The 27,290-nt window shown below is 46.4% G+C and overlaps 1 protein-coding gene across 1 annotated transcript in view; it reads right to left on the bottom strand.

Annotated features, from left to right (window-relative positions):
- Positions 1–27,290, bottom strand: part of l3mbtl4 (L3MBTL histone methyl-lysine binding protein 4) — a 77,194-nt gene that overhangs the window by 30,445 nt on the left and 19,459 nt on the right. The window contains exons 12-16 of the mRNA XM_080544434.1: positions 23,967–24,081; positions 20,564–20,675; positions 15,104–15,283; positions 13,631–13,777; positions 9,578–9,657 (exon numbers count right to left, since the gene is read on the bottom strand). Coding sequence (XP_080400560.1) covers positions 9,578–9,657; positions 13,631–13,777; positions 15,104–15,283; positions 20,564–20,675; positions 23,967–24,081 — 634 coding nt within the window. The remainder of the gene's footprint in view (positions 1–9,577; positions 9,658–13,630; positions 13,778–15,103; positions 15,284–20,563; positions 20,676–23,966; positions 24,082–27,290) is intronic.

Below are 27,290 nucleotides of genomic sequence, written 5' to 3'. Positions count from 1 at the left end.
CCAGCTGTTGGTGCGCAAAAGCGCCTTCATGCGGCTGATCTGCCGCGCAGCATGCATTTTGGCGACGCATGCGCACTGGCGCACCAGGTATGTGCACCCCTGTATATATACCAGGACTAGAGGAGCAGTAAGCGTTTAGCACAAGAATGATACATAGAATATACCAGAATATTCCACTTTGTCCTTAAAGTAGTTACACTCAAAGATTTTGATTGATGGTCATGTTGGTTATGGGAACCAGCTGATGAATACAAAGCACTGGGTGCATTACACAAATTACATCCAGTTCTCTTACCTTGTGTCTTTGACGAAAAACTAGCTGTTTTAATCTAATTACCGTCGCAAGGCCCGTAACTAAAGTGGAAGGATTCCAAATATATCCGATATGAGAATGATGTCATCAGAGAATGATGTCATCATATTGGTTTACAAGGGAGGGGGACGCTGCGTCTATGAGGAAGTCGACGAGCAGGACAAACAAACCAGAGTACTGGGGCTTCCCCGCCTCCAGCCAATCAAAGGACAGCGTCTAGACGTGTGCTATTGTGAGGGAGATCAACGGTTCGCTAAGGCACTTAAACGTGAACATAATTCTCTGTGTCACAGGATCATAAGGGGCTGTGATTGATTTGGCAGATTTTCCAAAGAGATCAGTGGCCTACAGTAAACCCAGACCTCAACCTTGGTGAGCTGTCACTTTGGTCTGGAGCCAAGGCCATCACTCAGCGTGAAGGGGTGTCACACTGCCACCATGCAGAAGGCCATCAGTGCCGCTCACATTTAACCCTCAGCTGAAATCTCTCCCATCAGTTCACAGCTGACAGACAGAGATACTTAAGTCTTAGTTTATTATAATGGTCTCTAATGATACATCTACAGACAGTATGGGGCCCTATTATGCACTTCATCAATAAGACGAGGCGGTAGATCTAAACTTAAGACGTGGAGGCGTGGTCAAGGCCACTTTGCTATTATGCGTGCTGTAGTGGGCGCCTAAAACCCGGCGCTAAGCAAAGAAATTAGTCATGGGTGTGTTTTGGGCGTCTTCTCAATCAACCCAATCAGCGTGCCAGGTGCCATTCCCTTTAAGAACCGGCTGCGTTGAGTCATTAGCGCTATGCTATTATGGAAGTCCTGAGAAGGAGGTCAGCGCGCTTCTCTGCCTCTCCCTTCTGAAATAAAGCATTTATACTGTGACCGTAATTGACGTCTTGCCGTGGAGCCACGTGCGTGTTCATGTGTGCCCACATGCATGCGCAAACCGCGGAGGCGCGCTCGTGTTTCAAAACGTGCATGAAGTCTAAACTTAAGAACTTTTCAAACCACTTCTTAGCGATAGGAGCAAAGTCAGATCGCATAATAGCAGGGGCGCCTAGTGCACTTCATTAACATATGAACACTCCCACAATGAGCAATATATGCACAGGAGTTTTACGTCTTATGTGTGGGCGCCTATCGACACCTGCATAATAGCAGTAGCGCGTATGAAGCGCATAATAAGGGTGGCGGTAGGTCTTAACCTGGTGGTGCGTCTTAATTAACACTTAAGATGGCAAGTTAAGAAGTGCATAATAGGGCCCTATATGTCACATACCTCAAGACCTATTGCCCTGTTCTGTACATATATCATATTGATATTCATCACATGTATATTCCCTTTTATTTGAGTATTAACAATGTAATACCTTATACTGTAATACCATGCACTGTTTACATTATCATGGAGATGGTAAGTGGACTGCATTTATATAGCCTATAGCGCCTTATTCCAAAGCCCTTTACAATGGCCTCTCATTCAACCATTCAGACACACATTCACACACCAATGGCGGCAAGCTACCATGCAAGGCACCAGCCGGCTCTTTGGGAGCAATCTGGGCTTCAGTGTCTTGCCCAAGGACACCTCGGCAGCCAGGGATCGAACCGCCGACCTTGCGATCATTAGACGCCACGCCAGCTCTATCTCCTGAGCCACAGCCGCCCCAGCAGCTGTCTTTCGCACTTCGCTACTATTGGCACCCAGTTTAGATAGATGCCAAACCACATTTCGGTGTCTCAGTACTTGTACTCTGTGCAAATACAATAAAGTTGAATCTAATCTAATCTAATCTCCCCATCAGTTGACAGACAAGAGACATCATGTTCTCAGCTGTTGTTCAGGTGCTAGACTAGGATGGATGTAACAGGGGAGGCATCTGCTGTGTTAGCTCCCCTCATCCTGATACAGTCTGCTCCAGACACTCTGTTCTACACATGTCCCTCTTTCTTTCCCCCCCCTCCTTCCTTCCTTTCCTTCCCTCCTTTATTATATATTTAAAAAATGACCCTAGGTCTGTCTGCCTCAGACTGAAAGCCAGCCCTGATAATGATCGTGACGATCATGATGAAAATGATGATGATGACGATGATGATGACGATGATGATGACGATGATGATGATGATGACGACGATAATGATCATGATGAAGATGGTGACGATCATGATGAAGATGATGACGATCATGACGAAGATGAAGATGGTGACGATCGTGATGAAGACGATGACGTTAGGTGGATTTCTAAGGCCTCTCCATAGCTGCGGCAGCGGGAGGGACGGTGCGGCAGATTAGAATAATGTATTCCTGGGTTTTTGGAAAAGGACGGGCTGAGCTGTCTCGTCTGCGGGCTTTGATGCAGCGGATGGAGGCCAGGAGAGAGATCCAATCACTGGCACCTTTCATCTCGTCTAAACAGAGCGAACGCGCTCTTCAAAAGACATGAAAGATGCCGTTGAAGATGTATTTGGGATGTCAATTATGGCAGAAAGAAGCACTATTCACCCACATTAGTAAATGGAGAGCGTGGGTGTGGGATCAGCTACTGTACGTTCCTCCCGGGAGCTCGCATAAATGTATAAATTGCATGTGAAGCAAACGTCTATAGAAACGATATTTGTCTTGCCTTTGGCAGAGCAAAACGTGATACGTTGACATGTTTACAGGACAAAATCAATCGGACTAACCCATTTATTCAGTGCAGAGAGAGAGAGAGAGAGAGAGAGAGAGAGAGACAGAGAGAGAGAGAGAGAGAGAGAGAGAGGGGGGGGGGGGGCGGATGAGGGAAATAGATAGACAGATAGAAAGACAGAACTATATCTTTCTGCTTACACAATACAAATATCTACCATCCCCCCCCGCCCCAGTAGAATTCAGCAACTTTGCACACTGCCAAAATAGTTGCTTAAGTCATCCGTTAAAAAAGGCATTTTTATGCCAAAAAAGGATACAGCTTGTTAATAAGTCACAGATGTTCTCCAAACAACATCAAACTCAAGTTTTTCAAAAACATTTTGGAAGGGCCTTGTGTCGTCTAAGTGCTTAGCAGGGCCAGCGAGGTCGCTGTACTAATGGTGATCCATCTCCGGCAGAGGAGCCTCTACAGCCTGCTGCCTTTATGAGACCCATCAGTCTTGTCAGATAGATGTCTGATAGAGGCCCCTCTACTCCGCGCAGGAGGAGTGTGTGTGTGTGTGTGTGTGTGTGTGTGTGCGTGTGTGTGATAGAGTGTGTAAGTGTGTGAGAGAGAGGGAGAGAGAGAGCAAGAGCGAGAGAAAGAGAGAGAGAGAGAGCAAGAGCGAGAGAAAGAGAGAGAGAGAGAGAGAGAGAGAGAGAGAGAGAGAGAGAGAGAGAGAGATGCCCGCTCTAGAGAGAGAGAGAGAGAGAGAGAGCAGCTCCCTCAGAGCCAGCGGTCTGTGAAGCAGACCCTCTTTGGAAGGTGGGTGGTAGTCATCGCGCCCCCTTGCCCTAGTTCTCCCGAGAGCTGGCGAGCCGGCTCCCCTCTGGCTGCTATGGCAACCGATAGATTATACGGTTCCGTAGGGCTGGGCTGGGCTGGGCCGCTGGCCCCTTAAACCGCAAACACTTGTTACCATTAACGTTACTGCGGGGCTGGTGCAGTGGCACCTCCTCACAATGCTAAGCGCTGAAGCGATCTATATTATACATCGATTATATAAAAGCACCGCGGAATTGAATCGAATCAAGTTGACGCCCCCTGTCCTCAAACCTGAGTGGCAGGAGCCACACTGTAGAAAGTCTCAGCTTAATAAGAAAACATTGACTATGGTGTATAATGGAACAACAGCACAAATAAAAGAAAAACACACACACACACACACACACAAAGAGATCTAATCTCGACCTCACTGCAAACTTAATACTTAAGAACTCCGACCTAGCAAAGAACTCAGCTGTGTAATAACTTGATAAGGACACACAACGCATACAGAGATAGAGTACAAAAGCCTAGGGGGAGATTGGCAATCTCACCATCCTAGCTGGCTTTTCATACAGAAACACAAGTCAGTAGAACGTGAAGGTACCTCAGGAGGCGGGGGGGGGGGGGGGGGGGGGGGCAACTGGGGTGTTGGAAAATTATTGTGTCTAGGGTGTCTTTCAGCTACAGCGATCAGATGCACACCATCTGTTACACTGAGAGCAGAACTGGTTCTGGTGATCCAGGAGGGAGAGAGAGAAGAGAGAGAAGGGAGAAGAGGGAGAAGGGTGAAAGAGGGAGGAGAGAGAGAAAGGGGGGGAGAGGGAGGAGGGGACATTGATTACCTTATGTGGAAAACATATTTGCTTTAGGGACCAGAGCTAAAGACTGCTGAGAGAGAGAGAGAGAGAGAGCGATGGGAAGAGAGGGGGAGAGAGAGCGAGAGAGGGGAAGAGAGAGAGAGAGAGAGTCTGGGCAGTTTGACAGCATTATGAAGGGACAGAGGGTTTCCTACACGTTCTGAATAGCCAAAATGGAGTAGAACTGAGAGAGACAGACACACACACACACACACACACACAATACAACACACACACACACACACACACACACACAATACAACACACACACACACACACAATACGACACACACACACAATACGACACTCAACACGGGTCTGCAGGATTGGCAGCCGTATAAACAGAACATGCCTGTGTGCTGTGTGGCAGGAGCCCGGTGCCTCTCCCTGGGTTCCCCAGCAGAGGGGATTAGAGGCGGGCTGATTGGCAGCTCCGTGCCCTCTCCTGTCTGTCCTCCATCAAGGTCCATCCATCCATCTGCTGGGAGCCACGGGAGACACTTCGCCACACAAGCTGTGCAAAATCACCATCACTCCCTGTCTCCTCTCTCTCGTCTCCCTCCCTTCACTTTTCACTTTCTCTCCCTCTCTCTGTCTCCCTTCTATCTCTCTCTCTCTCTCTCTCTCCTCTCCAGCTCTCTTCCTCCTCTCTCTCTCTGTCTCCCTCTCTCCACTTTTTCTCTTTCTTTCCCTTCTATCTCTCTCTCTCTCCCCTCTCACCTTTTCCCGCTCTCTTCCTCCCCTCTCTGTCTCCCTCCCTCCACTTTTCCCTTCTCTCCCTCTGTCTCCCTTCTATCTCTCTCTCTCCTCTCAGCCTTTCCCACTCTCTTCCTCCTCTCTCTCTCACTCTGTCTCTCTCCCTGCACCTTTTCCCTTTCTCTCCCTCTGTCTCCCTCCTATGTCTCTCTCTCTCTCCTCTCACCCTTTCCCACTCTCTTCTTCCTCTCTCTCTTCTCAGTGGTGTTTCAAATCAATGCTACGGTGCAGGATGTTCACCCACTCTCAGAGAGAGAGAGAGAGAGAGAGAGAGAGAGAGAGAGAGAGAGAGAGAGAGAGAAAATGCGCTTTTTGGTAATGAAATTTCAATGTTAATCTTTTTTTTTCACCAAACATTAAGATCCTTCACAGTGTGAATTGTTCAGGGAAGTACTTCTCATATATATATATCCTTACCATTTTATCCCAAAATTCTGATTTTGGAACCGAATACATCAGATTTCTCCCAACTTTTGAGGATTTGTAATGGTGGTCGTCTTCCAAGTTGTTTCCGCGGGTCACAGAAAGCTAAAATGGACGACATGAGCTGACGAGACTGTAAAGGGCTCAGGGGACGCTCAGTGTTTACCACTATTGTTCTCTGGCCTCCATTGATTTAATCACTCTAATGTTGGCGCTCCTTCAAGGTAAACACTCCAGTAATGTTTATGTATATAACCATATCCAGTAATGTTATGTATAGAACCATATCCAGTAATGTTTATGTATACAACCATATCCAGTAATGTTATGTATAGAACCATATCCAGTAATGTGTATGTATAGAACCATATCCAGTAATGTTATGTATACAACCATATCCAGACATGCTGTTTGGATCATTGGCTTCCAGCGAGGATTGTCTGCACTATGAACCTGTTATTATTATTATTATTATTATTATTATTTTTACCCCATTGATCAAAACAACGGCATCACCGCCTGGTACAGCAGGCTAGCAGCTGCACTGCGTCCCAGCGTACAGAGCCCTGCAGAGAGGAGTGGAAGCGGCCCGGTCCATCACCGGCCGTGAGCTCCCAGCCCTCCACACCCTCCCAGCCCTCCACACCCTCCCAGCCCTCCACACCCTCCCAGCCCTCCGCGCCAGCTACTCTGAGAGATGGAAGAGGGGCGGCCGGGACCATCGTCAAGGACAACAGCCGTCTCGGTCGCACCCTGGTACGGTACCCAAGAAGCCGGTCATCTCATAATTGTACATATCATATTGTTATTAATCTCATAATTGTACATATCATATTGATATTAATCTCATCATTGTACATATCATATTGATATTAATCTCATCATTGTACATATCATATTGATATTAATCTCATCATTGTACATATCATATTGTTATTAATCTCATCATTGTACATATCATATTGATATTAATCTCATCATTGTACATATCATATTGATATTCATCTCATCATTGTACATATCATATTGATATTCATCTCATCATTGTACATATCATATTGATAATCATCTCATAACGGTACATATAATTTTCACAACTGTATCATACTCATGTATATTCACTATTCATACTCAATGTAATACCTATAGGCCTACTGTCAGTTTTGCACAATACCACTATTTGCACTTTCTGGTTAGAAAGTAGGTGAACTGCATTTCATGTCTAAGTACTTGTTCTCTGTAAGTAAGCCTTGAGAACCGATGGTTCTTGAGCCTAACGGCCCTTAGGCGGCAGGAGCCTATCTCCTATGTACAAATACACCCCCTGGACATTACGCTGGTATGTCACAGGGTCTTACCCCCAATCCAACCCTTAATGCTGAGTGCCAAGCAGGGAGACATCGGGTACCATTTTTATAGTCTTTGGTCCGACTCGGCCAGGGATCGAACTCATAACCTCTTAATCTCAGGGCGGACACTCTAACCGCAAGGCCACTGAGGCCGACAATAAAGTTGAATGAAATCATCCACGAATGAAACATCCACACAGTCAGGAGATAAACATTCACACACACACACACACACAGAGAGAGAGAGAGAGAGAGAGAGAGAGAGACAGACACACAGAGAGAGAGAGAGAGAGAGAGACAGAGAGAGAGAGAGAGAGAGAGAGAGAGAGAGAGAGAAGGTGAAGAATGGGTAGAAGGAACAGTTCTGCTACAGAGAGGATTCTCACACGTGTCAGTTTCACCACAGACTCTGAGACAGAGACAGTCTGAGTCAAAAGAAAAAGAAAAGTATTTAAACAGGAGGAGTGGTGGCCTGGAGTGGTCCAGTGGTCCAACCCCCGCGGTCTACAGTGCACACATTATGCCCATGTGTGGTTCATGGGTTAGAATCTGGCCCATGCCCTGCTGACATACCTTCTCTCCCTCCTTCTCCATACTTTCCTGTCTGTCTTCACTATATCTGTCCAATAAAATGAACAATATGAGTGAGGGACTGCCCCACTCAGAAAAACTAACTTAAAAAAAACAAAAAAACAAAAAAAACAGGACAGTGACTGACAGGATATCCGAAGCAGAGGGGGAGAGGACAGAGAGGAAAAAATGGCAAACGGAAAAGTAATTGAAACCCTGCCACAGCCACGGAGCGTCACGGGCCTGGGAAGCGTCGGCTTTAACACGCTGGGCCACGCTCCAGCTCCCGTCCCCTAGATGATCACCCTGTCAGAACACAATCCTTGTCAGAATCCTGGCCTCAGAATCAATCCTTCACAGCAGGACGGAGGATCGGTTCAGTGAGGCAGTAGAAAACACACTCATGCCGGAGGCAATGAGTCCCTGTGGTCGGAAGGTAAGGGATTGTGGCGTGGTGTGTCTGTGTGTGTGTGTGTGTGTGTGTGTGTGTGTGTGTGTGCTGGCCGACCCTGGCCGTGGTAGTAATGTGTTCTGTCATCACACCCAGACTTCTTTCACTTCCTCTCATCGTTCCCGTGGGCAGCCGGAGCCGTTGCTATTACCGTCGTCAAGCTAAAATTAGTTTCTCTCTCTTTATAAAAGTCTCTTTTTTTTTTTCTGGTGGAAAAAACGGTCATCTTAGCAAAACACACACACACACACACACACACACACACACACACACACACACACACACACACACACACTCCCTGTGCCTGTGCCTGTGCCCCCCCCCCCCCCCCGCCCCCTCCCAATGAGGCTTGGCATGGAAACCATCAGAGCAGAAGATACTATCAGGGGCCAGCCATGCTGCATAGTGAAATTAAATCCAAATAAAGGCTTGTGGGTAATTTCTCCTGGTTGTTGAAAGTCGGTTCCACCTGTGCTCACAGTCATCAGACTGAGTGATTGTGTGGGGGCTGTGGGGGGCCGGGGAACCGGGGGGAACCGGGTGAAGCGTAACTAAAGACCTTGCTTCTGAAATACTCCCATTTCACACGCAACAACTCCACTTACACCCATGATTGACAATCAATTATACAAGTCTACAAAAACCTGCCAGTCACTGTGTTCATAGCCATGGTGGGACATGCATCTTTAAGCAGAGTTCTAACCCGGACCCGGACACCGTCGTTGCTGTGGGGTTCAGTGAGGAAGGTGTGTTGGCTGCTCTCCAACAGTGCCCTCTGCGGCCGACACAAACACACTAGAACCTCTACAGGCCGTGGCATCATCATCGACCACAACCGCTACAGCCAAATAGCCTGGATGAGCTGTGGTCCACACTATACTGTACATACACACACACACACACACACACACACATACACAAACGCATCCTGGACACATGCACATGCACGCACACGCACACGCACATGCACACGCACACGCACACACACACACACACACACACACACACACAGCCACCCACCCCCACCTCCCCCTCACACACACACACACACACACACACACACACACCTGCCAGTCTAGCGCTCTTCCTAACTGCCCCAGTGAGCTAGAGACAGTACAACACACACGCCCTGGAGAGACGCTCTCACTGGGGCCACTCGGGGACAAGAGCAGGCGTCTGCTGCCTGACGACAGTTTGGGGAAGTGAGTTGAATTCTGGGTAACCTCTCTCAGGGTCCTGAGAAGACACAAAGCCTAAGGGAGCAGCGTTACTCCACGTAAGGACACTTGCCAGACCTTTAGTTAAAAGCCACGGTAATTGTTTCAGTAGACTCTACGACTTTAACAAAGACAGAGAAGAGAGAGAAAGAGAGAGAGAAAGAAAGTGAAAGAGCTCAGGAGCGGCAGGGTGTCTTACCTGTGATCATGGTATTCAGGTCAATCTCCTCCTCCACCTCCTCCTCTTTAACTCGCAGATACTTTGTTGACTGGGCAAGCCTGGAGAGAGAGAGAGAGAGAGAGAGAGAGCGAGAGAGGGAGGGGGAGAGGGAGGGAGAGAGGGAGAGAGAGAGAGAGAGAGAGAGAGAGAGAGGGAGGGGGAGAGGGAGAGGGGGAGAGGGAGAAGGAGAGGGAGAGAGAGAGAGAGAGAGGGGGAGAGGGAGAGAGAGAGAGGGGGAGAGGGAGAGAGAGAGAGAGAGAGGGATCAGGGAGGTTGTGTATCAGGTTGTGTATTACAGCGCAAAAGAGTGGACATGATACAGTCTCTAAAGGAGAATATGCCTCCTGTGATGGATCACCTTCAATATGAATAGGAGTAAAGCGAAACACCTGATCCCGAATCAATGCATCGCCCCTAAATCCCCTGGGCCGACTTGTGGAGATCTGAGCGAATGGACGAGTGTGATTAAGACGGACTAAGTCCATCTAGGCGATCAGAGGGCAGGACGGGACCACCGTGACGTCTAGATTACACTCTCATCCCTAAGACAGAGAGGGCCTAGAGGAGGAGTCCAAGGACAAGTCGTGTCAGTAATTCTTAGTCTATCCTCAAACACAAATAAAATAACAAAATAGAGGAAAGAAATCAAAGAAGAAACGAGTCTACCCTGAGACAGTAAGTACCTTGAGGACCAGCCAACATCACCCCAGGGGAAATCTTGATTACATTGTATAATGCCAACACCGAACCACCCACAACCACCATGTATAATGCTCTAAACACACACACACACGTTGATGATTTCATATTATTTTCTTAACTCTCAAGTTTTTTTTTTCCAGCTTCTGTAATTGAAAGCGGAGCTAGCAAACATGCATCATTAATAACGGGAAGAGAGGAGGGCAGGAAGGTTGGCTCGGGCTTAGGAAACCACCCGAGGATTAATCAAACATTCATTTTTAATTGAATCGTTTAATTGAAATGAGATGAAATGACGGATGAATCCTGACTGTGTACAGAAATAAAAACACCTTCATATATATAGAAAATAAGCCCGTCGGAAATCCCTGATGCAGCACTGCACTTATAAAACATGGAGTACAGCGTTCAGCCCTACTGTTTGAAGAGTATAAGTATAATCTTGTATAAGATCCAGTCAGCCCGTCCAGAGTGCGACGGTTATGTTAGGTATGCTTTCTAAGCGTTCCTAATTTTAGGCCGGGAATCTCCTCCTTTTTTAAAAACATTTTTACGTAACTGTAAGGCTTACATAATCTTTAAGGCAAGCATGAATCTTTCACAAAAGGCTTAATGGTCCCTCCTCCGCCTCCACCTCCACCTCTGCCTCCACCTCTGCCTCCATCTCCACCCTACCTGCCGTGTCGTTGTATCTTAGGAGAGAGAACCATACAGTAGCTGACAGGGATCCACAGGGGCATAGCACCTACCTGCTCTATGCCATTACTGTGACATCTCTCTCTCTCTCTCTCTCTCTCTCTCTCTCTCTCTCTCTCTCTCTCTCTCTCTCTCTCTCTCTCTGTATATCACTGTCTCTTTCTCTCTCTGGCTACCCTTGTCTCTTTCGCTCCCTCTCTCCCTCTGCACCCCCCCCCCCCCCCACACACACACACACACAGACACTCTCAGGGGACGTATTGTATTTGCGGCTGTGAGGAAAGTAGTATTTGCATTTCCATTAGGTTTAGAAGGCTGAATCTGGGCTATTTCCTCCCACACTACATCAGTAGTGACAGAGGAGGGTTTAGTGCTTCAGAGTGCTGTGTTATGGGGATGTAGGAGGGGGAGCCGTTCCATCTGTCTGTGTTCCAGAATGCATCAGAATGTGGTTACACTCTAGGTGTTTTGTGACTGTATCTGGCTTGATTTCTTTCTTTTTTTTGGTATATAATATATGCCATTCAGCTGCCGTTTTTTTATCCAAAGCGACTTACATTGCGGTGAGTGCATACATTTTTCAGTACCTATATATAGTCCCAGTAGAAATCGAACCCACAACCTAAGTGTTATTAGCGCCACGCTCTACCAACTGAAACACACAGAGGCCATTTTGGGAATATACATGGTTACTTTCTCGCCTGAAAACATATAAAAACGTAATAAAATGACATGTTACAACAAAAAAAAAATTACAACAAAATTACAACAGCTTTTAGCCCATGGAGGTAAAAAATTATAATTTAGGATTTAAAATCCCCGCTGCCCGCTCACACAGTATACTACAGTGTGAACGGTCGGCCGGTATTAGCATACTTATTATGAATGTAATATGCAGTATGCAGTATATACTCATTGAGTATGTAGTATGCTAGTATGCTAGTGTGACATTTCGAACGCAGCCCCTGTCAGACGCACAGCGAGGACCCCATGGGGAAGGGCGAACAGCCAGGTGTTTGAGTAGCTGCCTCAGTCGGTCAGACCATCCGTCAACATGGCCTAAACTTCCACTCCTATGCTGATGACATCCAACTATATCTCAGCGCTACACCATCCTCCCTGCTCCCCCCTCAATCTCTGGTCAATTGCCTCCTCGAAATAAAATCATGGATGGTCAGCTAACCTCCTGAAACTCAACACCAAAAACACTGAGCTCATGGTCGTGGCACCCAAGGCACTGCTTAGGAAGGTTGGCGACTTTCTCCTCCAGGTCGACGGTTGCATCATCTCCACATCCCCCCGAAGTCCGCAACCTGGGTGACATCATTGACTCCACCCTCTCCTTCCAGTCCCACATCAAATCCATCACTAAAACTGCCTTCTTCCACCTAAAAAACATATCAAGACTCCGACCGTCCCTCACTGACTCTGTGGCCGAAACCCTCATACACGCCTTTATCACCTCCCGTCTGGATTACTGCAACGGAGTCCTGTTCGGGGGTACCCAGCAAAGCCCTGGACAGGCTCCAGTATGTGCAGAACTCAGCTGCCAGGGTTCTCACACACACCAAGCCCTGGCACCACATCACCCCCACCCTCATCCACCTCCACTGGCTTCCGGTCAAGTTCCGCATCACTTACAAAATCCTTCTGCTCACTTACAAATCGCTCCATGCCTGCGCCCCCCCAGTACCTAACTGACCTCCTCACCCAACATACCCTCTCTCCCCATAGTGATCCTCATGCCCCTACCCTGGACTCCTTCAAATCAGCTCTCAAAACCCATCTGTTCACCAAGGCCTTTGGCCCCTAGTCACTGTTTCTGTTTTCTCTGTCTGACCATTTCAACTTTAGAATTGTAAAGCGTCCTTGGGTTTTATGAAAGGCGCTATATAAATCCAAGTTATTATTATTATTATTATTATTATTATTATTATTATTATTATTATTACTTACGTTACTTATTATTATTGTTTTATTATTGTGTTTTGTATCTGAATGCTGCAATGTCAATGTTGAGGAACCAAAGCCAAATAATTGTACTCTTGTGTACAGTCAGACGCAATAAAATGGATTGTGGGGGCGGTGGGAGGGGCACAGGTGGTCTGGTCTGATGGGACCTGTAGAGGCTTCATATATTATTGAGAGGGGGAGATTAGACTTGGAGGTGGCACTGATGCCTGAGTTCAGAAATCCCTTTGGCAAGAGGGCTGCTGTTTAGAGGGCTATTGTCTATTACGTGTATTTATGTCTATTTGTATTTGTATTTTATTATGTTATTCAATTGTCACTTTATTTTGTTGTTGTTGCTGTTTGTTTGTGGTGTGAGCTACTGTAAGGCCTTCATTTCCCCTCAGGGATCAATAAAGTACTATCTATCTATAGCTCTCAAATATGGTCAAACATTAACACATTTGATTGTAATGAATCCCAAAGGAAAAAACGGTAATTCACAGACTATGACTCTGCAATATACCATTTACTATGTGATTTCTAAGCAAATATTTGGCCATTTCCATGCTGTAACGGAAAGCTAATGCAATCAATCCCTAAGGGATCCAGTCAATATGGTATCAGAGTAAAGGGGTGGTATTAATCCAGTCAATATGGTATCAGAGTAAAGGGTAAGTACTGTACCTGCAGGGCAGCCTGGGCCTCTTGCCCAGAGGGGAGAGCAGCTTCTGTCCCTGGGCTTCCTCCCTCTCCCTCTTCACCAGGGGGTTGGTGGGGGGGCGGCCCCTCACACGCCCTGCTACCCCCTCGAACCCCACCGACAGTATAGCCCTGTGGTAGGAGGGGAGGGAGAGGGTGGAGGGTGGAGGGGGTGGAGGGGGGGGAGAGGGGAGGTGGGGGAGAGGGGAGGGAGAGAGCGGGGGAGGATGGAGGGGGGGAGGGAGAGAGTGGGGAGAGTACAACACAACAGCTGTTTATTAATCATTAGACATCCGATCACGTCCGACACATCAAAGGCACCATCCGGCAGGATTACAGAGCAGAGCTGATAATTGAGTTGGTTTTATATTAAAAGGCATCAAGGCTTCCTTGGCGATTACTTCTGACGCGCGTCGTCCGGTGCCCTGGCTCGCTGCCACGGAGACGGACCAGCTCATCCCAGAGACCGGCCCGGGCGACGCCACACACAATCCCCTCAGACCGGAACAGTACAGTAAGCTGGGCGCCGTCATCGCTGCTGAGTCGACGTTTTGCGTGCACATAGTCTGACTGCTTATGGTATCCGTGTGGACACTGAGGAAATGCTATTTGCTCCCCCCGTCCACGGAGCAGAGCAAACATCGGGGACGACGGATACTCTCGATCTGAATAGTAACTGATATTTGCAGAGCGCACACATTTCCCTCAGCTATGCTTCTAAGTTAAAACGGTAGAATGTCATATAACAGTCCTTTGGGGGCACTTCGTGGCCTAGCACACTAATGCGCATACCATATCGTCGCAAGGTTCCTGGTTCTATTCTGACCCTCGGAATGTCTCGCATGTCATCCCTCCCCTCTCTCTCACCCGTCCTGCCTGCTACTCTCTACTGTCTCTATCCCAATAAAAGCAGAAATGGCCTTAAACAAATAAATATATCAATAAAAAATAACAGTCCTTTGCTCATCCATTCAGTGTCACGTCCACTGAAGTGCATGGTCCCTGTGGCTGGAAGATTGATTAGCCGTATCTAGTCCACCCGCAGAAAAACAACAGTCCTTGGCTCATCCGTTCAGTGTCACGTCCTCGGGAGTACATGGAGACTGGATGTGACACGTTCTAGTGTTTTGGTCCGCATGCCGGCATCGCTAGTCAGCTAACACAGCTTGTTTTGTGAGCCTGCGAACACTGTAAAGTAGTGTCACAGTTCACTAGATAGCAGTGGGGATTAGTCACCGAATCCATTGTGTTGCAATACGTTGGCATGACTAGTGAGTTTGTGTTGTGATTCTCAACAACGCTGAAATGTATTTCCGTGTTTCAAAATAAAAGTCTGAACATTTTGAGTGGTTGCCGACATGCGGACCAAAACACTAGAACGTGTCACATATGTAGATAAGGTGTCCAGGCACCTCCTGCTGAAGCCTGTGTCCACAGTGGACATCAACCTCTCCCCACCTGGTGTCCATGTGTGTGTCCTGGGGCTGGGCGTCCTCCCCGTCCTCAGCCGTGCACAGCCTCTTGGTCTTCTGGACAAAGTGGACGGGGACAAAGGTGATCTGCTTCTCCCCTCCCAGCCTATCTGGCAACACCACCTCCTTCTTCATGTTGAGGTCCGAGTAGGGACAGCCGAAGGCACTAGGGGAGGGGAGGGGGAGATGGGGGAAAGAGAGAGGGGGGGAGAGAGAGAGATGGGGAGAGAGAGAGGGGGGAGAGAAATGGGGGAGAGAGAGAGGGGGAGAGAGAGAGGAGGGGAGAGAGAGGTTTATTTGGCCATGGCTGTTATAGTGCATCAGTATGTGCAGCACGTGGAAAAAGCTATGCAGTGTTAAACTAACCCATAACCTAACCCTCTCGGGCTCCGGCAACAACAAACAGGATACAGCACAGCGCTATTGTCTGGCTGCTCGATGTAATCAATTATACATCTCTGGAACTTTGCTGACACAGAGCACTTTTCTTACAATTAAGCTCAACTTTAGAAATTCAGTAGCTAGCTTTTCTCCCCTCTGGCCCTCTTTATTTCTCCCCCTCTCCTCGGCTCAACTCTGGACCGTGGCTGGAAGCTGCAACAGGGACACACCAACTTTCCACACAGTGATAAGACAAGAGACCTCGAAAAATAAACATGAAAAGTTAATTAGAATAAAACTGTGGAGGCGGGAGGGGAAAAACAACAACCTGATGAAGGACTAAAAGAACGGAACAAATGAAGTGTGAAATTTAGAGAAAGCTTCCATGTTTTTTTACATTTATGGTGTGTGTGTGTGTGTGTGTGTGTGTGTGTGTGTGTGTGTGTGTGTGTGTGTGTGTATGGATGGGATTGTGGATTGCTGAACATCTATGAATTGTACTTGGCAGCAGTGCTGTCAATGGATGGATTTTCTCTTTTTGTTTACCACCGGCGGCAGTCCATTGAAGCTAATTAGATTTTTAACACCATCTCTTTGAAGTCAAATTAACATTCGATCCATCACTTTGCGGTGGAACTAATTTTCGGGGTCGATGTACGCGTTACTGTGTCCCTCCGCACAGCAGCCGCGGAGGGATACGTTGTAGTTCCACCCTCAGGCTGAGACGGTATCGCGAGCTACAACATATCGCCGGCTGCTGTGTGTCCAACTCCTCAACAAACGACTCCTCAGACACAGACCCGTGCTAAAGCTCATGTCTTCATGCACCATTACAGCCTATAAGCCCAGCTCCCTGCGCACATCATAAGCCTGGTCCTGAATCTTACGAGGACACGTTTCACTGTGAAACCGCTGTGTTAACAGGACTAGATAAGACTAATCAACCTTACTGCCACGAGGAGAGAGAGAGAGAGAGAGAGAGAGAGAGTTCTGTGGGGAGGAGGCTGAGGAACATCAGCAGTGTTGAACCAAGAGGGACGAGACAGGCGAGCTACACTCTGAGGAAAGAAAAGGTGCTGTTTTCTTAAATTAGTACCAAAAAAGGGTTCTTCGTGTGAGGGTTCCATGTAGCACAGAAGTAAATGTGTGGTGGCCTGGGAAAACCCGTCGGATGTCGCTGGCGTTCGTTTGTGGCAAAGAGCAAAAATAGATGGAAATCGCGATTTTGGCGATTTTGATATTATGTGGTATTCTAGTACTTTGAACTCCATACTACATTATGGTGAATAAACATTTTAAGAAAACAAAAGAGAAAGTACTTATTTTTATGTTTTTGTGGCGGGTAGTTTGCTAGAGAAACAACGTCACGTTGAACGTGTCTCATTCTCAGTTAAGCAACGCACGCACACATGAGCGAAAGGAGAGACGATACTTCCACCTGTGTTATTGCCAGTTTACTGATGCTCACAATAAGCATAAAGTAATAAAATCTTAACTAGAAGACACACAAATGGATCTGTCCCTCGCATACCGACGAGGCGAGCAGACTAACACCGCATCACAAGCAGACAAACGAGACCGGCCGATCTGCATAGGCTCCTCCCCCGACCCGGAGGAGAAAGGGGTAGTAATGACCTTTCACTTTTTTTGACATGATACATTAAAATGCTCATAACTTTTTAAAATAAAAGGCTATCTCAGTCATTCAACCAGTTATGAATAGCTGATAACTTCTAATTTATGGAAATATAAAAAAATCAAAATGCCACCATGTGAAGGGTTTTCCCAGGCCACCACACAAATGGTAAATGGACTGCACTTATATGGCATATTATTCCAAAGCGCTTTACAACGGCCTCTCGTCCACCCGTTCACACATAGATGACGGCAATGTCGCCGGCCCGCTCATTGGGAGCAATTCGGGGCCAAGAACACCTTAACGGAGGAGGAAAGGAGGAGCCGGGGATCGAACCGCCGACCTTGCGATAATTAGACACCGGCTCCACCTCCTGAGCCAAAAGAACCCTTTTTCCACAGAGGGGTACATCACATTTCATTTTCCAAGAACAGCTAAAATAATTCAACAAGTTAGGATGCGTATACTGTTGAGCGATAACAACAGATAGGTTGCAATAGATCAACCTGGCATCCTTGACCTCTACCTAGGGGACTGACTAAACCCTGACACAGGCCAGGAAAACCCATTAATATGTGCATATTATGTGCATTCAGCTAGAGAAGAAATGTTGTTGTCAGCAGAACAGAGACCACCACTGCTTCAAGCCCCAGGCAAGAGAATGTATGTTGACACCTGCTCACTGGCCAATCACCGAGCATCGCCGTTTGTTTATTACACCGAAACGAGGCATGATGGGAAAAGCGGAACACTGAGGACTAAAGCGGGGGTGGGAGAGATCAGGAATAGACAGAGGAGTCGTAGGAGGAGAGTAGTGAAGCTAAAATTACTGCATTCACAAGGCTGGGTCTCTCTGAGCTCTCCTCTGCTGCAGATGGTGAAAAGATCACAAATAAATTGGGTTTGAGGAGAAGGGGTCAGGTTGTTCACAGCGTGTTCAAGTCAGTTAAGCTCTGAGGCAAGAGCAGAAAGTCGGTACTTTCAATGTTATTGCCCCAGGAGAGACCAGATGTTGTAATGATGTTGCGGCGCGTCACATTATTCTACCAACGGCTATTCTAACCCTAACCCTATAACGTCTATAGAATATTAAGATCAGGTCGAAACATTGTTAGGAAAAACGGATGATCAAGAAACAGATGTCAATCACATTTACATCCATATCGGACGATGTGTTGCATGATAATTCGAATAATAACACATGACTCAAGTAGCTGCCTATACGCTTAAATACTCTCCTGACAAAACCTTGAAGTTATTAATACCAAACTTCAAACCTCGCACCAACATTATAATTCACCGTCACTTATTACCAGTAATGGTTTTGGAATTAACAATAGTACTTTAATAAGAGGCAGTGAGGCAGCCACAGCAGGCGAGAGCAAGAGAGTATGAAATAGCTTTCAGCTTCTGATTTTGAGTTTTAACATGCATATCAAATGATGTATTTATTACCCTGCCCTTCTGAGTGACTGCACACAACTCTGTATGTGCCTGCATGTGTGCGTGCGTGTGTGTGTGTGTGTGTGTGTGTGTGTGTGTGTGTGTGTGTGTGTGTGTGTGTGTGCGTGTGTGTGTGTGTGTGTGTGTGTGTGTGCGTGTATGCTTTGGTTTGTTTGCTGTAATAGGCTAGCTCCTAGTTTGAACTCCCAGCAGCCTCGTCTACGTCACTACAATCATTTACTCTGATAGAGGGAGCCATTAAAAAGCGAACAAACATGCCACAATAACAATCTAAACTAAACGAGTTTCTCACATATGGGAAAACAATCCCGGGAAAGCGATGGTAGACTGATAACTCCAACCTTGTAAGTCGATGACGACAAAAGAAGGGTATGGTATTGCTATGTTAATTTACGCAAAAGAGATGCAAATGCTGTGTTAATAAAGTCGGAAGCGTTGCGTTTCTGGAGCTGGGAGACTGTTGCTGAATTACAGGCAGGAGTCACTTTGTAATCATAGAACGCGTTTCAGGGGGATTTAAATGTGCCTGCTTGAGACTTCTCTCTCTCTCTCTTCTCTCTCTCTCTGTGTATGTGTATGTGTATGTGTATGTGTGTGTGTGTGTGTGTGTGTGTGTGTGTGTGTGTGTGTGTGTGTGTGTGTGTGTGTGTATGTGTATGTGTGTATGTGTGTGTGTGTGTGGTGGGGTGGCTGGAGATCTGCATGCATCTCCACTCTCCTTCCATTCAGACTTAATTACATCCTTGGGAAAGGTGAGACGCAAAAATAGAAAAGTAAGGAATAACCTCCCCAGTCAGTGGAGGAGAGGAGGAGAGAGAGGAGAGAGAGGAGAGGAGGAGAGAGAGGAGAGGAGGAGAGAGAGGAGAGAGAGGAGAGAGAGGAGAGGAGGAGGAACATGAATAGAAAAAGTAAAAAGAGTAAAAGAGGTTAATCTCTTTAACAGATCGACTTGGACATCTGGCTGTGTCAACATTTACAACAAATTAATCTTCGTTTGGATTTTTTTTTTTTAAATGCCAGTCCTAATATTAAACGAGTTACTTAAATAAAATAAATAAAAAAGTCCAAAGACATCTCCCAAATCACAACGACTAACCACTGTCTTACTCTGTACATACCTACTGCACATAACTTACTGTACATATCTCACTGTACATTATCTCCATGGCTTTTGCACTAAGCACTATTGCATCTGGCTTAGATGCCGAACGCGTCTCGTTATCTCTGGACTTGTACTCTGCCAATGACAATTACATTTCATCTGAATCTGAATCTGGCCATAATGACATACAGATCATTCCAACCCAATGCTGTCGATAGCAGTGAGTCAGCGGTGAGGAGATGAGCAGCCGAGCGTTACTCCTGCCTGGCAGACAGGCCGTCCTGGCTGTGAAAGCACACCGGCACAGAGGGGAGTCTGCCAGATCAGCCGGACCCACACAATTCTGCGTTTTCAAAAAAAGCTGTCCTCCACAGCCCCCTGATCAGCTTTAAAATATGATCACCTACTGGCACGTTCCGTCCACACCTACATCCCACACCAGAGGTATGGTAGATAATACCTTCAATTACAGGTAAGCCTTCAATGATCTGGGGTTGGATGCAGAATCGTGGGTAGAATAATGACACCATAAAGATCAGTGTGACATTATTAGATTAGCTAAGCTAAGCTAGAACATCTGTAGCCTCCGGGGTGTGGGTGGGTGTCATGTGGCTGAGCGACCGTCTGGGTGGTAATGAAAGGCAGTGCCTTTGTAGTTTCCTGTGTATCCTACGCTTGCTATTATCAGGTATTGTACCTGCAGCATCAAGGAGTGTCTGCCCTGTGGCATTCCTGTTATTCTGCTGTCTACTGTATTGGACCTGTGGGAGTACTAGGTGTATTCCACCAGGTGTGTCTTACCTGTAGTGTCCTGTTAGCATGTCTACTGTATTGGACCTGCGGGAGTACGAGGTGGGTCTTACCTGTGGTGTCCTGTGTACTTGGCTCCTTTGATGTGGCCCACCCCCCTGCAGCCTGGAGTGGGACACACCCCCTGGGTCACGGAGCTCTTGAGGTCAGAGGGTCCTGCGTGAGCTGGAGAACACAAAACATCCCAACTGTCACATTTAGAACGTAACTGATTTAAAGTGAATGCTTTATTATTTAACACTCCTGTTTACTAGCGGTATTGATTTTTGGAATTCAATATGGAAGTACTGATTTCTGGTCGTGTAGACAGAAAAAAACAATTCTACTCCAGTCAGGTTTGAAAAACACTGATGAAACTCTTATTTACTTCGACCTCAAAATGTGTTTACCAAACAGGTAATCGAAGACATTTGCTCCTACACTCTCCTAGGGAGACGAGTCCCGCATTTTGAATGAGATTACAAACTGTTTTTCCGGCTTGTCTTCTATTGCTAACTGTGTCTAGAAAACACTTTAGTGTTGTCAGGGACGATACATTACGCAAGTAATCACAGCCAAGATGGAAGAGAGAACATGGAATTTGAGGAAGGGTCAAGGCATTTATTGATCCTGACAGCGTCATCTATCTCACTGTAGCTAATCTTGTTCAGACCAGACATTCCCACCTAATCTTGTTCATCTTGTTGAGACCAGTTCGTAAAAGCTTGGGGGAAATCCTTTGTAGAAAGTAGCTACAAAAATGTGTGACGCCTCGCAATACGTCAAACCAATCAAACATCTTGCTTGGGCTCCAAAAAAACGTAATTCAGTCATTCAGCCTTCAGGTTTTATTAAAAAATGTTCACTGTTGCAAGCTAGCATAGGCAACAACAACAAACAACCATTCTACGGGCCTGAGGGGGAGGGCCACTGTGTTAGAAATCTGAATATTTGTGTGCGTAAACATTCTTGCTTACATACGTACGCAACCTTTTTATGCCAGTCCTATGCAAAGTTTTATAATGAACCCCCCTGACCTCCAAAGTTTTATAATGACCCCCCTGACCTCCAAAGTTTTATAAAGACCCCCCTGACCTCCAAAGTTTTATAATGACCCCCCTGACCTCCAAAGTTTTATAATGACCCCCCTGACCTCCAAAGTTTTATAATGACCCCCCTGACCTCCAAAGTTTTATAATGACCCCCCTGACCTCCAAAGTTTTATAATGACCCCCCTGACCTCCAAAGTTTTATAATGACCCCCCTGACCTCCAAAGTTTTATAATGACCCCCCTGACCTCCAAAGTTTTATAATGACCCCCCTGACCTCCAAAGTTTTATAATGACCCCCCCAGACCTCCAAAGCTTTATAATGACCCCCCTGACCTCCAAAGTTTTATAATGACCCCCCTGACCTCCAAAGCTTTATAATGACCCCCCTGACCTCCAACGTTTAAAATGACCCCCCTGACCTCCAAAGCTTTATAATGACCCCCCTGACCTCCAAAGCTTTATAATGACCCCCCTGACCTCCAAAGTTTTATAATGACCCCCCTGACTTCCAAAGTTTTATAATGACCCCCCTGACCTCCAAAGTTTTATAATGACCCCCCTGACCTCCAAAGTTTTATAATGACCCCCCTGACCTCCAAAGTTTCATAATGACCCCCCTGACCTCCAAAGTTTTATAATGACCCCCCTGACCTCCAAAGCTTTATAATGACCCCCCTGACCTCCAAAGCTTTATAATGACCCCCCTGACTTCCAAAGTTTTATAATGACCCCCCTGACCTCCAAAGTTTTATAATGACCCCCCTGACCTCCAAAGCTTTATAATGACCCCCCTGACCTCCAAAGTTTTATAATGACCCCCCTGACCTCCAAAGTTTTATAATGACCCCCCTGACCTCCAATGTGTTATAAATGACCCCCCTGACCTCCAATGTGTTATAAATGACCCCCCTGACCTCCAAAGCTTTATAATGACCCCCCTGACCTCCAAAGTTTTATAATGACCCCCCTGACCTCCAAAGCTTTATAATGACCCCCCTGACCTCCAAAGCTTTATAATGACCCCCCTGACTTCCAAAGTTTTATAATGACCCCCCTGACCTCCAAAGCTTTATAATGACCCCCCTGACCTCCAAAGCTTTATAATGACCCCCCTGACTTCCAAAGTTTTATAATGACCCCCCTGACCTCCAAAGTTTTATAATGACCCCCCCTGACCTCCAAACCTTTAGAAATGACCCCCCTGACCTCCAAAGTTTTATAATGACCCCCCTGACCTCCAAAGTTTTATAATGACCCCCCTGACCTCCAAACCTTTAGAAATGACCCCCCTGACCTCCAAAGGAGTCTTGAAAACAATGTGATGTGTCAATCTTAACCCAGGACTCCACCATGCATGTTTGTTGGCTCTGTTCTCTGTTCTTTGTGTCATTCAAATGTCAACTTTTTAGCATCTGGAACCAGAGTGTGCGGCTTCTTCTCTATCCTATAGTATTCTGCTCTGTCGCCAGCACCTCGCCTACGTGTTTTGCGGTGCGCGTTCCCTCCTCTTCAATTAAGGCTCTGTTCATCACTTTGAGATGCAAATGAAAAGCACTTTGAAGTTAATATGAATACATTAAATCTATCACCCTTTGTCTTCTATGTTAATGGCTCATCTGTTCTTCCTCCTGACTTATCAATTAAGTTACTACAGATACTATCAACAAAATACATACAAGCTGAAGCAGAGGTTTTCAAAGCTTTTTTTTTAACTTTAATTTAATTTACTTAATTTTATTCTATTTTTATTCTTTTTTCTCGAGCTATTTACTTGCATTGGTTTTTGTGATGTGTGTTGTTGTTTTCGCTGTTGTCACTGTGGGGGTGGGTGGGACGGGAGAGGTGGGTGGGGAAAAAGAAAATGGTGAACGTGAACTTGGTGAATGTGAACTATATTATTTGCTTATGCTTCTCACCAATAAAAAAAGTAGATGACACTGTGTTATGTATCTTAGTATGGCGTATGGTAATGGGGATGTTTTAGAGTGTTGAATATCTTTTTTTTAGATTAGATTCACTTTATTGTCATTACATAGTACAAGACAATGCAACAAAACGATTGTGCGTCTAACCAGAAGTGCAACAAATAGCAATTATATTGCAGTGATAAGTAGCAAGTGGGTTGAGCCAAGCTCATACTAGAGGATAGACTGTGCAACTGTATCAGATCACTGTGTGTAGCGGCTCTCTAACGTCAAGGAGCTCTGCCTCTGAATGGCTGAATCAATACTACAGATCCAATACATGGAGAGGTCCCTGAGACTGTGGAGTCTATTGGTGTGAGAGCATTGAGGTGAAACAGTTTGCTGTGAGACGGTTAGCGTGCGCACACACACACACACACACACACACACACACACACACACACACACACAGACGCACGCACACACACACACACACACAGACACACACAAATGAACTCACATAGTGGGGGCTCCAGAGGATGGCCTGTCCGTGCGCACCATCCTACAGGGTGAAGGTCAGGCAGGTCAGAGTCCACCCAGAAATCAAACTTCTCATGCCAGCCGTCAAAACGTATCTGAAAGGGATAGAGTGAGAGAGAAAGGGGGGGTAAAAAAGAGAGAGATAGAGACTAAATAACTGCTTCACATTCCAAAATACATGAAAATAAAACAATGTTGAAAGATTTCACACCGGTTCCTACAGTAGCAGAGCACCCAGGTTTTTTTAAGGAGATGAGGGGAACATCTCACTATGGGACATAAGGGAAAGGAAAGGGATTCAGAGTTGGTCATTGCACAGAGTACAGCGAAATGCATTTCTGTTCTAGAGGGGGGGGCATCTAGGGGGTCACAGCCATTATAGGCGACCCCGGAGCAGGGGGGGTTTAGTGCCTTGCTCAGGGACACTTCCGACACGTGGCCCACCGGGGATTTGAACCGCTGCTAGCTGCCTTTGCTAACATTAGACGCTGGCTCTACCAGTTGAGCCACCGCCGCCCCCCCATATGCAACCCTGCGTACCCTATTAGCTGAAACCCTATTCAATCACGGCTGGAACAGGCCGGGAGCGCTTTGCATAGCTGACCCCGGCCCAGCCCCGCCTATAAAGGCTACTACAATGTACTGCCATTTCATTCAGCGAACCACCTGTTCACAAGCCTAAAAGCAATCCGGTGAGATGTCTCCTTCATCTCCTTCAGAGAACAACGGGTCACATACCGTAACCCAAAGTTATCTTTCAGACGACATTTGCACTGCCAAAGCCCATACAGAAAACTCACGAGTGAGTGAGCACATGAAAAAAGGAAATGTACCCAGTTCACTCCACTCAGTTCCAGCGCCAAGGCATGTATGCACCACAGAAAGTGCAGCGGCACCCAGGCAGCGAAAGTGTGAGAGGAAGCCCAACTGGCTGCAGCACAAATCCCAGAAACAGAGCTGCCGTTGAACAGAGCCCAATTCCTCCAGTGGAATGCGCCCAGACTCCCAAAGAGGACTGTACATTTCTGCAATAGCCTAGTGCCCTAGTGCCCTAGTGCCAGTGCCCTATCCCCTACGAGGTCAAGGGGCAAAATACCAAGAGTTGATCATACCCCTCTTTCCTTGTAAATGTGAAGTGCACGCACCGGGCAGAGGGTATTCAGATGCCTATCCCCCGGAGAACATAGCTGTGTCAACAGTGTAACTCGTATGCTAGCCAGCACCGAATGCACGCAAACAAGCCTGTCGTAACACATGACATCTGACACATAAACTCAAGTGAAACCTAAAAGGAACTACAAGAGAAAGTAGCCAAGTAGAGGATAAAGTAATGACCTAGTGTGGGTTTATTACTAGCCAACCACGCTGTTGTTAGACAGTTAGCGTAGCTTCACGTAGTGTGGTAAATCAGTGGTTCTCAAATCTCTCCTCGGGGACCCCCAGCCACTCCACATATCTGATCGGTTCCACCACCAGCACACCTGATTCAACTAATCAAGTCCAAATCATGATTGCTTTGTACTTGATTGGTTTGGTTGGTTTGTTTCATGATTTTCATTATTTTTTTCATTTTTTTAGTTTTTTGGTTCTGTCATTTTGCTACCTGCCCATGTTTGTTTCCCTCCTATGTTATTGTCTACCCCACCTTATTGGATTCACCTGTTTCCTTCATCAGTCCCTTTGTATTTAGTTTGTGTGTTTCTCCTATCTCTTTGCCAGTTCGTCTTTGTCCCTTGCGTCAAGCTTATCAGCGAATATGCCTAGTGTTTTTGTATTCCCTGTTTTTGATCTGCACTTGTTTTTCTGACATCTCCCTGATGGATTCTATGCCTACTTCTCTCTACCTGTGTACCGAACCCTGCCTTGCCAACCCCTTACTGGGTTATCTGTTTACCTATTGACTGCCTACAGGGACAGTCTCCCTGGAGTAACTTAGGGCTAAGTGCCTTACTCAAGGGCACACTAGTGGTGGTGTTCCCAGGTGGGATTTGAACTCATGACAATCTGATCACTAGTCCAACTCACTATCTGCTAGGCAGAGACACAAAGACACAACCCTTTTTTTCTGCCTATGTACACATCCATTACAGAAGTGGGGGGAGCAGGCTAACGGTTGTGTATCGTTAGCAACAAAACTCTCTCAGCACCAGAGAAAGTAGCTAGCCTAGTGACTAATTACATAGTTGGTGAAACTAGAGAGAACTTGGCTCGGTAAGAGTGAAGCCTGAATCAGCAAGATTCCTGTGAGGAAGAATAACCAACGCCCCGGGGAAATCTGTCAACTTTCCAAGGGAACTGCTAAGCTATTTCTTTTTCTTTTCTTTTTATTGCGATAGAGACAGTAGAGATGTTGACAGGAAGTATGGGTGAGAGAGAGAGAGAAGGGATGACATGTAGGATGTGTCCGCGGCCAGGATCGAACCGGGAACCCTGTGGTTACATGTTATGCCACCAAGCGCCCCGGCACCCCTGCACTTCTGTCAGATAATACATCACTTGTCTTGTTGTTTAAATTACAAATGCTACAGTATTCATTTCTTTTGTTTGCATTGGAACAACACCAAAAACTAACAAATCTGATATAATTCCATTTAGAAAAAATGGACAGGACAAAATGTAATATTTGGTAGCACAGCCTTTGGAAAAAATAACAAATCAATCGCTTCCTGTAAGCATACATTTGTTTCTTACACCTGGAAAAACTTTAAAACTGGAATTTTGGACCACTCTTCTTTTGCCAACTGCTCCAGGTCTCTCACATTTGAAGGGTGCCTTCTCCCAACTGCAGTTTGGGATCACTCCACAGGTGTTCTATAGGATTTCGATCTGGACTCATTGCTGGCCACTTCAGAACTCTCCAGAGCTTTGTCTTAAACCATTTCTGGGTGCTTTTTGAAGTGTGCTTTGGGTCATTGCCCTGCTGGAAGACCCATGACCTCTGACGGAGACCCAGCTTTCTGACACTGGGCCCTACATTGCGCCCCAAAGATCTTTGGTAGTCTTCAAATGTCATGATGCCATGCACACAGTCAAGACATCCAGTGCCAGAAGCAGCAAAGCAACGCCAAAATATCTGTGAACCTCCATTACTTACCATAATTTACCGTAGGGTTTTCTGTAAACAGTACGATGATGTGCTTCACCAAAAAAGCTCTATTTTGGGTCTCATCTGTCCCAAAGGATGTTCTCCCAGAAGGATTCTGGCTCCAGTCTGGCTTTTTTATGACTGTGTGTCAGCAGTCTCCTACCAGAGCATCCCATTTCATTCAGATGGCGACAGATAGTGTTGAGTTGTTGTACCCTG

The sequence above is a fragment of the Nansenia antarctica genome, assembly GCF_963989245.1.
Source record: "Nansenia antarctica genome assembly, chromosome: 13".
NCBI classification, from domain to species: domain Eukaryota; kingdom Metazoa; phylum Chordata; class Actinopteri; order Argentiniformes; family Microstomatidae; genus Nansenia; species Nansenia antarctica.
The sequence above is the reverse complement of the archived record's forward strand: the minus strand, read 5'-3'. Positions and strand labels throughout refer to the sequence as shown.